General features: G+C 48.6%; 1 protein-coding gene across 5 annotated transcripts; it reads left to right on the top strand.

Moving 5' to 3' along the window:
• The first annotated feature begins 2,544 nt into the window (after positions 1 to 2,544).
• On the top strand, positions 2,545 to 13,679 carry GNPDA1 (glucosamine-6-phosphate deaminase 1). Of its 5 annotated transcripts, none has more exons than XM_081035070.1 (9): positions 2,558 to 2,694; positions 2,830 to 2,984; positions 3,369 to 3,467; positions 3,658 to 3,793; positions 6,681 to 6,782; positions 8,404 to 8,586; positions 9,577 to 9,761; positions 11,408 to 11,582; positions 12,208 to 13,679. In XM_081035070.1, exons 4-9 carry the CDS (start codon positions 3,670 to 3,672, stop codon positions 12,306 to 12,308), a joined length of 870 nt encoding a protein of 289 aa, XP_080891196.1. In that variant the 5' UTR covers positions 2,558 to 2,694; positions 2,830 to 2,984; positions 3,369 to 3,467; positions 3,658 to 3,669; the 3' UTR covers positions 12,309 to 13,679. The 5 variants fall into 5 exon arrangements, with proteins under 5 accessions (XP_080891197.1, XP_080891196.1, XP_080891199.1 ...); XM_081035073.1 differs by having other exon boundaries at positions 2,632 to 2,694; positions 2,830 to 3,049; XM_081035069.1 differs by having other exon boundaries at positions 2,638 to 2,694; positions 2,830 to 3,285.
• Positions 13,680 to 13,973: the final 294 nt, after the last annotated feature.

Below are 13,973 nucleotides of genomic sequence, written 5' to 3'. Positions count from 1 at the left end.
TGACCCAGAAAAATGACAAAGTCATATGGTTCAATCTAATAACTGATATTTATTGAGCTGTCACCATGTCTCAGGCATAGTTCCAAATGTTTTACCAGCATTGACTTATTTAATCCCCTCAACAACCCTATGCAGTCGCTACTATCATCATCCCTATTTTATAACCGAGGAAACAGGCACACAGAGGTTAAAAATGTGCTAATAAGTGGTTGGCATGGAATCTGAACCCACTGGCCTGCAGAACCAATGCTCTGAAACATGTAGGGCTTTGGGTTTTACTTACAAGGCACTAAGCTAAGTGGTATGGGAAATGCAAAGATCAGAGAGATACAGCTATCATTAATGGAGGTAAGACATGGCCTCAGCTTATTGGAAGGTAGAAGACACCAAGTAACAGGAAGAAAGGCTCAGTGACAGCCATGGCAGGAGATTCCACGAACACGACGGAGGGCAGCACAATGTGGGAATGTGTAGGTGAGCAGTCGAGTGTCTCTGGTGGGTCAGATAACGCACCTCCAGGTACAAGGGAGAGAGATAAGGGTTGACTCCCCTGGCCACCATCCACTCCACTTGTGGAATTTTTATATTGCTGCAGAACCATTTATTCCACAATTTAGCCACCTAAAAAAATGATTTTTACTTCATAGCTTCCGTGGTTCAGGAATTTAGGAGCAAGTAAGCTGAGTGATTCTAGTTCAGTGTCTCTCATGAGATTTCACTCAAGATACTAACCAGGCCTGCAGTCACCTGAAGGCTTTGACCGGGGCTAGAGGATCCACTTCAAAGATGGCTGACTCATGTGGAAGGAGATCTCATTTCCTTGCCAAGTGGGCTTCTCCACTTTTCTCAGAAAGTAAAGTATCTTCCCAGAAGCTATCCTTTTACTTCATTGGCTAGAACCAGGTTACCTGGCCACCCCCTAGGGGAGAGAAGCTGGAAGAGTAGTCGACTTTCCAGCTTCCACATTGGGAGCAGCAAGGGAGAAGGGAGCTGGTGACTGGCTGATGGATTAGTGTCTTCCATGATTACACAACCTTGAACCAATCACGGCTGGAGGCATGGAGGCCTCTAATTGGTAGGGTCAGCACCATCAAACCCATATGAACCCATGAACCAAGCCAGATTTGGGGGGCAAGGGAGGCAGGGTGTTTGTCCAAGGCAAAGGCATACCAGAGACTACAAAAACATCCATCCACAAAAGAGCTGCACAGTGTTCCGCTGTATGAATGAGCTCACAATTCTTTTACTAAACTTTACTTCCAACACAAAGGGGTGACAAGATGAGTGTAGGTAATAGCTTAAATCCAGGCTTGGAGTGGAAGGAGCATGAGGGGTGCAGGAGGTCAGGATAGAGGGCATTTCAGGGTTAGAGGATAGGCTGGAAGGAGGGTAGGAGGAAATAAGGGGTAATCATGGCTAGCTTTGAATGCTAAGCGATGCTAATATTTCATTTAATACTCACAACCATATGAGGTCAGTTTTACTGAATTTCCACTAAGTTCCTATGTTCCAGATAAGAAAATTGAGAACTAGAGAAGTGGAGTCATTTGCTTGAGTCACTCACTCTAGACCAGAATTGAAAACCAGGTCTTTTTGATTAGTGGCCAGGCTGATTCCAAAGCCTGAAGGCTTAAGAGACCTTGCACTAGTTCCCTACAGAAAGGGAAACAGGCCCTAGTCACATGAAGTCGCACTTCCTGGAAAGATCTGGAGGCAGCTGCTGCATACCAGATCCTGTGATATGTTTGAAGATTGGGGTGGGAGTCTCACTGTGAAACATCTGCGATCCTCATGCTGACATGAGATTTCTGACGGAATTAAAAACAAACTACATCACCACTGAAGCCAAACAAGTCCCTCAAACGGTAAAGGTATTAGCTCCACTGCAGTGTCTCATCAGGGTCTCACCAGGTTACACCCACCTTTGTGAAGCTGGTCTGGAGCTGCAGCTGGGCCAAGGGGAGGGGTGAGCCCCCTGGGCTGTCCACAGTGAGCAGAGTCACAGGAACTGGAGAATGTGGCCACCTTGCTGATTGTGGACAGCGTTCGTGGTGTGTTCCCATTTCTGTAATAGATAATGTAAGTATCCTTAAGGAAAAATGATTTAGAATGTAGTCTAAACTGCTAGCAATGGTTATCTTGGGGCAGGGAGTTGGGGAGACCAGGGACTTATCTTTTTCTCTAGCATATGCTGCTGCAAAGGTTGACCTTTTTTAATAAGGCAGAAAAAAGCCAATTATATTTAGAACAACATAATGGTTGTAATATCTTGGTAAATAAATGGCATCTAAAACAACAACAACAAAGAAAAACAAAAACAATGAAACTGAAGGCAGAACCAGGCCTAACCCTGAGACTCTGAGGAAGACATTCTGCTCTTCCTCCCCCGACCCCTGCCGCAGCACTAAAACCCAGCCCTACCCCCGGGCGTGGAGCCCACATTCCTGGGACCCGGGGCCTCCAGTCTCCCTCCTCGTGCACAAAACCCGTCTCCAAGCCCCGCCTCCCAGGGCTGTCCCCCGGCCTGCGCGTCCCTGGGCTGCCAGAGAGGGTCGGTGGCCGGGAGCCGGGCAGAGTCCGCCTGCCTAGTCTGCTCCGTGGGCGGTGCCTGGCAGCGCGTGACCCGCGCCCACGTGACCGGCGCCGGGCTGGGTCCTTAGCGCCTTCCCTGCAGCAGCCGCGGGAGGTGTCCGTGTAAGTGGGGAGATGGGCTGGCGGGCGTCCCCTCCTCGCGGGCGGGGGTGGGCGTGGGTCGGAGTCCTGGCGCTGCCTCAGCCTCCGACACCCCGGGACCGAAACCCCAGCCATCCGCTAGGACCCTCTCCCCAGGCGGAACCGGAGGGGTGATGGGATCGCCATCTGGGCGAGGAAAACACGTCTGTACGCCACCGACGGCTGATTCGGCCACCTTCGCCTCGGGCCTTCCCAGTGGGCGCAGTGCGGGGGAGCAAACGCCCTCCTTCCTGAGCGATTACCTTTACCCGGTGTGCTTTCGGGGAAACGGCAGATCCACGAGCAAGGCCGGCGGGTGGGAGCAGCCCTCTCCATAGTGAGAACACACCTCTAGGCAAAGCCCGCAGCCCCCACCTGCTCTGGTGGCCCAAGATGACCCCATGGCCCCTCTAGTTATTGAGGAAGAGCGGGGGGTAGAGAATATCCAGCGGGTGGAAGTGGATGGGTGGAGAAGGCGGGCTGGGTCACAGCCACAAGATCATAGCCAACATTGAGTACTAACTGGTTACATGCATTTTCTCATTTAACATTCACCATCGTGAAATTTGTCAGGTAGGTATTAGGCATTTTTTAACCTTTTAAACCGCAATTACTTTTGCACATACCTAATGCTTTTGTGCCTATTTTCACGTAAGAGAAAGGCTAAGAGAACGTGGGCCCTTTGACCAAGATCCTGCCGCTGGTATCAGGAATCCAGATTGGAACCCAGGTCTGTGCTACAGCAGCTCCTCCTGGTGAGTGGTGGAGGAACTGGGCCCAGCTGTTAATTTCTCTTGTGAGTTCCAACCCAGTGCCTTCCTTTTCCTGGCTCAGCCTGCGGAGAGGGTGTTGCTGGGTGACAGAGGCTTCACCCTTCTCCAACCTCCTCCATCCCTTTTTCCCGACCCCTTACCACTGATTCCTTTTGTCACCTGCCCCTTGCAGGACAAGGGGAAGATGAAGCTCATCATTCTGGACCACTATTCTCAGGCCAGCGAGTGGGCTGCCAAATACATCAGGAACCGTATCATCCAGTTTAACCCAGGACCAGACAAGTACTTCACCCTGGGACTCCCCACTGGTGCGTTATTGGATGGAGAGGGTGCCATGGATTGGGGGTGAGGGTGGGCATTAGGGGATTTTAGGGGGCCAGGTATGTGGGCTCACTCAGCCAAGGGATTTCAAGGAGGGCTCTGAGGTACTGGTGCTGAGTGAACAACTCCCCTGGCCCCTGGACATACAAAACAGAGGACCCAGCTTCCTCTCTGGGTTGGTTTAGTTGCTGCCTGCTCCTGAAGAATCCTAGATCTGGAAGAACTTGATTTTTGGCTACATCCTCAGGCAGCCCTGTCAGCCAGGGTTCCTTATCAGGGTTAAGTCCCAGCTCCGTAAGGCACATGTTTTATGTAATGAATGAATTTATCCTCTGCACATCTGGAGTGCCTCCTAGCTAGTCCCACCATCCTTGGGAGACTTGAGAAGACAGTCACTCAAAGCATTTTCTGGGAGGCTTAATTAAACAGGACCTAAGTGAACAACAGTATGAGTTTCTTTGGGAAAAAATCAGAATGTTGTCTTTATAGGAAGGTATTTTGACCCCAGCTTCTCAAAGCAACTGTCCTAATTATTCTTTCATTAGTGGAGTGGATTTGTCCCAAAGGCCCACACTAGAGCAGGGTCTTCAAAGTTTTTCTGTAAGTGGCCAGATAATAAATATTTTATGTTTTGCTACAGTCTCTGTTGCAACTGCTTAACTCTACACTCGTAATTCAAAAGCAGCCATAGACAATACATAAATGAACATCAATAAAACTTTATGGACACTGAAGTTTGAGATTATATAACCTGCGTATGTCACAAAAAATTCTTTTGCTTTTTAAAAACCTAAAAAATGTAAAAACTTAGCTCATGAGCTATACAAAACCAGCAGCAGGCTAGATTTGGCCGGTGGGCTAAAGTTTGCCACCCTCTGCCCTGGAGGTTTGTGGGAGTAGTATCTGCCAGTATCTGTGAAAGCACCAACGCCTCAGGCCTTGTGGGGGACGCACTAACATCCTGTATTCTAACTGGGCCAGAGTCTGGGCTTCTGCTGAAACCCTCCCTTGTTCTCCAGGATCTGCAGAATCACATCCAAGCTCCTCGGAGTGGCATTCAGGGCCCCCACGACCTGGCCCCTTCCTGTCACACTTGAACCAGCACATTTCCTTAGAGGTGTCCTGGACCATTCCATCTATTAGATGAAGCACTGGGTGGGATTCTGGTTGGAAACCACAGAAACCAACTCTGGCTAACTTAAACAAAAGGAATTTATTGGCTAGATATTGGGGTGCTTACAGAATTGATGGCAAGGCTAGAGGTTTGGAAAATGGACTAGCCCAAGGGAAGCACAGGGAAGTTGTGTGGCTCAGGCATGGCTAAGGCCATGTCACGAGGACTGGCTATGTGTGGGGAGAATGGAGTGGAGGGGGCAGGGGACTGCTATCATTCATTCGGCAGATATTTATTGAATACCCACTGTATGCCAAGCTGTTCTAGGTGCTAAGGATACAGCAATGAACAAAAAAGAAATTCCTGCTTTGCTGAAGCTTAATTGTAGAGAGAGACAGATAAAAAACAAGTCAATTAGCAAAATAATACAGTATGTTAGATGGTGATAAGACGGAAGGACAAAAATGAAGCAAGGAAGTAGGATAGGGAGTGTCTAGGCAGGGGTGGCGTTGCATTGCTGGATATGGTAGCAGGGATTGAGAAAATTTTGAGTAAAGGCCTAGAGGTGAGAGGTAGTCGTGCAGATACCTGAAGGAAGAGCATTACGGGCAAAGGGATGTGCAAAAGCCCTGAGGTAGAATTGCTTGGCGCAGGATGAGTAAAAGGGAGAGAGCCCGGGGCCAGGTTATGTGGAGGCGTTGTTAGGGCTGCTTATTATTCAGTAAAATGAGAAGCCATCGTGTTGTAAAAGAGTGATCTGATTTGGGTGGGGTTTTTTCTTTCAATATTTTTCTTCTGAAAAATGTGAAATATTCAGAAAAGCGGAAATAGTACAGTACCATTTATGTAGATTCACCAATTATTAACGTGTTGTCACATTTGCCTTCATTTCTTCTGGCTCATATTCTAGCTGCACACACACATTTTTTCTGAACCATTTGAAAGTAAGCTCCAGATATCCTGACACTTTACCTCTAAATAAAGATGAAGGCACCAGGCAGGGTGTTCATCTTCAGCACCTAGTAGCTCCTCAGACTAAGGACATTCTTTCATAACCACAGAAAATTAACATACCTCAGAAAATTAAAAATCATTCCACAATATGTAACATTGACTGTAGTAAACATTTTTTCTTCATTGTCCACATTTATCTTTTATAACTTAAAAAAAATTCATCCAGTGTCCCTTCTGGACATCTTTAGTCTAATAGTCTACTGCGGTCTTCCTCCCTATGTTTATATGTTTTATGACTGACTGTTTCATGATACTGAACGCCGGGGAAGTTTTCCCGAACCTCCAGGCTGGCCTGTGCTTACCCCGTCATAGCTGACATTCCTGCTGCTTGTCCCCACTCCTAGACAGTGAGCTCCTCCAGGGTGGCTGCATATGTCTTGCTTCTCTGCATTCCCATCATACGCCCCTGTGCCTAGCACGCAGTAGTTGCTCAGGGCGTGTCATTAAGTCTGACGTCCACTCAGGTACTACTCACAGTCATTTCAATCATTAGGGTGCTGGGCACTGGGGATTCAGCAGTGAAGAAGACAGACACCGCTCTGCCCTCCTGGAGCTTACCATCTAGTGGGGAAATAGGCAGTAAGCAAGCAATGAATGCATGGCCGTTAGGACTGGAGCATGTGGGTAGTACCTCAGATCTGACAGGTTCTCCTTCCAGAAGAGCCCTGAATCATTCCTGGGTGTCCTGTGGATTTCCAGGAGCTGGGGCAGCTGAAGGGTGTTCACGGCTGTGGCCTCTCTTGCAGGGAGCACCCCACTTGGCTGCTACAAGAAGCTGATTGAGTACTACAAGAATGGAGACCTGTCCTTCAAATATGTGAAGACCTTCAACATGGATGAGTACGTGGGTGAGTCTTTCTCTGTCAAGGTCCTTACCTGATTTTAGGAGCGTCGCACTCCTCCCCTCACAGGAATGCCGATGTCTCAGGGAACTGATGGCATTTGGTGATAGGTTCATTTCCTGATACCTGTCTCTTCCAGGCCTTGGCTTACTCAGTTATAAAATGGAGCTAATAAAACTGACCTCATAGGTTGTAAGCATTAAATGATATCACAGAAGCAGAAGCTCTTGTTCAGAGCAAGCACTTAATATTAGAGTATTTTCTCCTTTGTCTCCTTCCAACTCCAGGGTGTTTCGATTTGAAACAAATGATTAGAAATGGGATCGTGGCTGGGGTGCGTCCCCTCGTGTCTGTGTCTGAAAGATTTTACTGGGGAAGGGGAACAGGACTTTATTGGGGAACAGTGTGTCCTTCCAGGCCTTTTTTCCAAGTCAAGTTATTGTCCTTTCAGTCTTAGTTGTGGAGGGCGCAGCTCAGCTCCAGGTCCAGTTGCCTTTGCTAGTTGCAAGGGGCGCAGCCCTCCATCCCTTGCGGGAGTTGAACCGGCAACCTTGTGGTTGAGCCCACTGGCCCATGTGGGAATCGAACCTGCTGCCTTCGGAGTTAGAAGCATGGAGCTCTAACCGCCTGAGCCACCCCCCGGCCGGCCCCAGTGTTCATCTTTTAGCTCCCCTTTCTGCCAGGCACATGGGGAGGGGAGCTAAGACTAGTGTCCTGTCCACTGCTGAACAGCTACACCTCGGTCGTCTGTCACCTCCTGCCACCCCCATCCCCCACCCCTACTCCCCTGTAATTTTGTAATGTCTTCACTTTACACATTTTTAAAAACCATAACATTTACACATAACATACAGTTGACCGTCTTCACCGTTTCTGTGTAAGTTCAGCGGCGTTAGCACATTCATACTGCTGTGCAACCAATCCCATTTCCCACTCCCCCAGCGCCTGGCAGCCACCAGTTTACTTTCTTTATGAATTTGACTACTCTAGGTACCTCATATACAGTCTTTTCTCTTTTTGTCACTGGCTTATTTCATTTAGCATAATGTCCTCAAGGTTCATCCATGTTGTAGCATGTGTCTGAATTTCCTTTTTAAGACTCACTGTAAACATTCTCAATGTTTAACATTAAACATTAAATATTCATGTTAAACATTCGTTTTCTTGGCTGAAAAAAATCCCTTTGGGGAAGCCCTGAGATCATTCTAACCACCTGGTGTTCAAGTTCGGGTGTCACTGGGGATGTGGGGTGGCAGGCACAGGCCGAGTGGTGGGCTTGCTTCCTTTCCCAGATGAGCATAGCCCCACCCCGGGTAGCTAGGCCACCTCCAGGAGCCGCAAGTGAGCCTGGCCTCCAGCCTACGGTCATTCCCTGTGAAAAGGAGGTCAGAACGAGAGGATTCCTCAGACCCCTGGTGTGTAGCCGCTCTGGCCCGAGCCTATAGCCACAGGTGATGGTGGTGGGTAGATACTTAGGGACACCAGCTCAGCGGATGTGGAGTGGCGTTGAGGGTCAGAGGGCTGATGCCCACGGCTCCCTGTCTGGGGGCCTGGGGATATCCTGTCATCCTCCTTGGGAGGCAGGCTCTGGCTGTGGGCAGGACTGAGCCTGGCTGTGGCCCCACAGGCCTTCCTCGAGACCACCCAGAGAGTTACCACTCCTTCATGTGGAACAACTTCTTCAAGCACATTGACATCCACCCAGAAAACACCCACATTCTGGATGGGAATGCAGCTGACCTGCAGGCTGAGTGTGACACCTTTGAAGAGAAGATCAAGGCTGCTGGCGGGATTGAGCTGTTTGTTGGAGGTGAGCTTGACACTGCGGTGGGAGTCCAGGCCAGACCCAGCATGGCTGGAGCACATGCTTGTCTCCAAACAGCTTCTCTGTAGTAATGACAGTAGGGGTTACTTACTACTCTGACGAGGTAGGGAAGGTGGAGTGAGGCCCTCACTCCCGGCCCTGGCTCTGCTGCTCAGCAGCTGTGTGACCTTGGATAGCCCCTCTTTCTGAACCTCGATGCCTTGTCTGTAAGTTGGAGAGGTTTGAAATTGGACTCTGAGATTCTGTTTCCCAGCCTTAAAGTTTTACAGCTCAGTCCTGGAACTTGTATAAACAGTTAAAATCACAGACTCATGTAGTTTCAAAAGATCCCACACTCAGCCCCTGCATGCTATAGATAGCCAAGTGAACCTCTGGGAAGTTTTGTGATTTGCCCAAGGTTAGCCCGACAGAGCAGTGTAGAGAACCTTGGGGTGCCCCCCTCTCAGATTTGTGCAGTTGTTCCTGCCCTGGGCTGCCCTCATATTTCCGTCTGTCACCAGCTCTGGAGTCACCCACGAGGGTATGAAGTTGGGCTGCCTGTACTGCTCTAGATTTAACTCTTCTCTGCTTTAAGGGGAGGAGTCCAGGAACACTCATGTTCTGAGACTATATGAACTTGGCAGCCCCTTTCCAGGCCTGTGTGTTTTATTTGCTGTGACTGTCCCAGCAGCAGGAACCCTGACTAGCAGCAGGAGAGAGAAGTTACACTCTGACGATCTGGGGAGGCGGAAGCTATTTGGAGTCCCCCTTACTTAGCTTTTTGAGGGTGATAGCAAATTAACAATGGCTGCGTATACCTCAGATAGCAATGGGCAGGAGGCAGGGAAAAAGGAAGATCATATGCTTAGAGTACCTGCCCCGGTGTGAAGGAGAAAAGGAGTTTTGCAGACCCCAGGTGAGGAAGGAGATAGTCCAGCCTTGAAATTTAGGATTCCTGGGACTGACAGGGCTGCCCTGGCTGTCTCTCCTGGGCAGGCATCGGCCCCGACGGACACATTGCCTTCAATGAGCCAGGCTCCAGTCTGGTGTCCCGGACCCGTGTGAAGACGCTGGCCATGGACACCATCCTGGCCAACGCGAGGTTCTTTGATGGAGATCTCGCCAAGGTGCCCACCATGGCCCTGACAGTGGGCGTGGGCACCGTCATGGATGCTAGAGAGGTAAGGGTACATGGGGTCCATGGGCCGGCACTGGAGTTCAGACTGGTCTTTCTGTTGTTAAAAAACTTGAACTGTACAGGTACCTACCGCCTGAATACATTTGTATTAAAAATGAAGACATTATAAATAAGGATAAAATCCCCACGGACCTGTCACTGTTCCTCCTTCCTCTTTGGAGGGAACCATTGTTCCCAGTGTTAGGTGAATCCTTTGAGCATTGATTGCCCAGGAAACCACAGGCTCCCTGGCCTCTGCTTACGTGCCCCTTTCGAGCTAATCACAGGCAGAGAAAGAGGAGTTCAGCACCACTAATGTCTGAATAGGAATTTGCACCTGCCCAGGTACTGAGAGGGACCCTCTGGTTCTCTGCAGTGGGTAGAGGTCACTGAAGGGAGCTCCCCTGTAACCCCAGGACGTTTGTGGTTATAGCCCTGTGCTCAGGGATTCATACATGTGGAGAAGTATGAGTGAAATATAGGTGTCTTAAACTGAATTTAGTGAATTTTTCCCTACGAAGTCGGGTATCATTTGAATTTTTGTGGTTACGATTTCCTTACTGTCTTTCATTAGAATTTTAGAAGCATTTTCTCTTTCTGGGGTATATTCAGTGGGAAGCAGCTTCAGGCTTCTTTGCCCGTCTATAAACAAACATCTAAATCAGTGAAAAGGGTTCCCTGTCTAAAGTGAACTTTTGTGAAATGTGTGATGGCGCCAGATTCCTGTTGGAATCACTACCCAGGGAGATCACTCTGTTCGTGGCTCACAGCTTATAAACCTTCCTGTCCTGTGAGTGTATCTTAACCTGAGAAAGGACCTGGGGCTGGAAATCAGGAAGTTCTCTTTTCTAAAATGAGTTCTGGGGTCCTAAACAAAGTCATTTTCTCTATGCCTCTGTTTTTTCATCTTTTAAGAAAGGAACAGTAAATCTTGTTCACAGCTCCATTGTACAAGTGAATTACAACAATGAAAGGAAATCCATTGAGCTGAGTTCTTTATAATCACTGTCCAGCACTTACTTTTTTGATATTTTAAATGAGGGGAGTTTGTACCTTTGTTTTATTTAAACCAAAGGTATTACTCTAAGTCACATTAGTAGGTCTAATACTTGGACCCGAAAGCGACCAGATTAAAGGGCAGCCTTGTTGGGATACGACCTTAGGGGCCATACAGATGACTTTCCCCATTGTTTCCAAAGCCCCCTTGCAAACTGGGGACGCATCTTTTTCAGTCTGTGATTGTGAAAACTTAGCCAGCCTAGGGCCTCCTGGGGCCCAGTGTCAGAACTACTGGAGTAAGAGGTGGGCCTTTCTGTGGCACATCTGTCGCAGGGCACCTGCACAGTCACTGTCAGAGGTGTGGGAGGTGCTGTAGCGTTGTGGCCAAGACCGTTGGCACGTTACTTACCCGTCTCCCCGACCCCAGCCCATTTCCTCAGAGAACACAGGGATGATGGTGCTCCCCACCTCAGGCTACTTGTGTGGTAATGCATGGGGGCACGGAGCGCAGTGTATCACATGCTAACGACTTACGGTGGTATAGAGAGTCCTTACAGCCGTGTGGGGTGAGCACACTAGAATTCAGGAGCCTGGACTTGGGTTCCGCCGCTGCTCCTCCTCCTCCTCCTCCTTCTCCTCCTCCGTCCGCAGGTGATGATCCTTATCACAGGTGCTCACAAGGCATTCGCTCTGTACAAGGCCATCGAGGAGGGCGTGAACCATATGTGGACCGTGTCCGCTTTCCAGCAGCATCCCCGCACGGTGTTCGTGTGTGACGAGGACGCCACCCTAGAGCTGAAAGTGAAGACCGTCAAGTATTTCAGAGGTGAGGGGGGTGGGGCCGGGAGGAGGTGGCCAGGCTCAGTGTGCGCCAGGAGTGGGGAGTGGAGCCAGCTCTCACGCTCCAGCCATCTCGATCATCAGCTCTGCTTTTAATAAAAATGAGACCCTACTGTCTCAGAATACACAGTCATTTATCGTCCATCTGACTGAGGGGCCGTTTCTGGAGACCTGTTTGCTTTGAGGAGGAGGAAAGAAAATGAAGTGAAAAGTTGGCGTCTGAGGGCCATGTCTCGGGTTTTCTTCCCCTGTAGGAAAGGCACTGAACTGTCACGAGGGTCTTTTGTTCTTTTACTTAAAAAGGACACACATGCTTAGGTGAAAATCCGCATTTACTGAGCAGGCAAATTAGGAATTTGTTCTTTGCTGAAAAGATTAACCTTTTAATGGCCAACTCTCCTAGAGATTGCATTTACAAAAGTCGTCTGGATTTTAGCATTCACTCGGAATAACAAACTCTTTTCCTACTCGTAGGGTGTTTATCATTTGGGGCCACAGAAAATACATGATTATCAGTTTTAGGACCAAATTTGAAAGCTCCTGGATGTTACTGTTGATTATCATGGAACTCTGCCTCTACCTGCATTAACTACTTTTTAATTTTTTCTTAGGTTTAATGCTTGTTCATAACAAGTTGGTGGACCCCTTGTACAGTATCAAAGAGAAAGAAACAGAGAGAAGCCAGTCTTCTAAGAAGCCATACAGTGATTAGCCTGTGTAATCCTAATGCCAAGTACCCCTTAGGACAGGCAGGTCTTTCTGGAACTTGTCTTTAGGAAGACAGAACTGTATTTCTTTAATCCAGTGGGAGTACTCCAGATAAATGGGTGAACTTACTGTTCTTGGACACGCAAGGTGGAGCCTAGTTGTGGAGTTCAGCTATGGGAGGAATGACTTGTTTGTAACTTACTCTTAATCAGGAAAAAAAAAATTACTCTATAATTTTGATGTCTGCTCCACAGAGTTGGGGGTTTTAGCTTTTTGTTCTGTCTCTGACGCTGTTCAGACGAACAGCACACTCCTGTCAGAATTTCTATCATTACGAGTGGATTCTTAGGTGGGGGGAATAGGGGCCTTTGGACAGAACTTCTTTGGAGAGGATTTGAGAGACCCTCATGAGCGGGCCTGCTCCTTATTTAAGAATAACTGTTCAGATTAAGAAACAAACTCTCAATGTCTAAAATCAGTGTAAGGAGGCAGTCCCTCTGGTCAGTTAAAAGTGCCATGGAAAGAAAACTGTCCTTTTCTTCCCTCAGTTGTTTTTTTCTGCTCTCTCCATTGGCCTTTCCACGAACTACAAGCACTCCTCAGGGGAGGATTTGGGTGGGTAGGGCTAAGGAGAAGGCTTTGCCAATGAACTCAGAGCCTCGAGGGGCCGAGCCACATCAGACTCGTCTCCCTCAGGGACCCTCCGGCACCGGAAGGCGGAAATGCTTTTCCCACCAGAGCCCTGTGTTTTTGTTCCAAGGTCTCACTGTGGTTCCTCTCGTTTACACACTCATTAATAAGTAGGAGGTTCACTGGGGCAATAGACACTGCCAGATTTCAATGTGCTGTCCGGCCAAGGTGATGGGAGCCAGGGCAAGCAGCTCCATTAGGAGTTTAGTCACAACACACAAGTGACATGTTCTCCTGCCCCCTAGGAATTGAGTGCCAAAACAGGCCAAATCCTTCTAAAGTTGCCTTTCCCCACTTAAAATATCCTGCCCCTAACCCTCTCAGGTTCGTGTGTCATGCTACAGTGTCCCTAGACGTAAGGAAATATAACCCTTTTGCCCCTTTATCCTTCACCCCTTGTTCACAAGATGAGTCTATTGTTCTACCTTCCTTTCACTCTCATAAGCCTTCATGGAGTGGATGCTGCCTCCTCCCTGATTTTGTGCCTGTTTCTAGCTGCTGCTGCTTGTTTCTGGGAAAGATCTTTCAGAGCTTGGCTCAGGCTTCTAAGTGCTGTGTCTGATACCAGCGTTTTGTCTTTAGCTTTTATACGTGATTCGTGCTGTCATTCTGTTTTAAACTAATAGATCAGTGGACTTGTTTACAATGTAATAATTTTCTATTAAATGCAATTTTTTCAAATTTGTCATTTGTTGACTTCCACCCCCCACCCTATCCCCAAGGTCAAACAATGGTCGGGGTTGGTATATATTTGGGGAAAAGCTTTACACTCACAAGGCCCTAGACAGTCTACAGCACCACCCACTCCCATCCCACCCCCTACTAGTCTCCCCTCCTTGGTGTGCTTCAGCCCTTACTGGCCACCATCCTGTTCCTGGAGCCCGCTAACATGCTCCTCTCCCAAGCACCTTCGCCCTCGCAGTTCCCTCTGCCTGCACTCTTCTCCCAGGTGTCCACAAGGCTCACTCCCACAGTGCCA

This window comes from Rhinolophus hipposideros (assembly GCF_964194185.1).
Source record: "Rhinolophus hipposideros genome assembly, chromosome: 23".
NCBI lineage: Eukaryota > Metazoa > Chordata > Mammalia > Chiroptera > Rhinolophidae > Rhinolophus > Rhinolophus hipposideros.
This window is presented reverse-complemented; position numbering and strand designations above follow the sequence as displayed.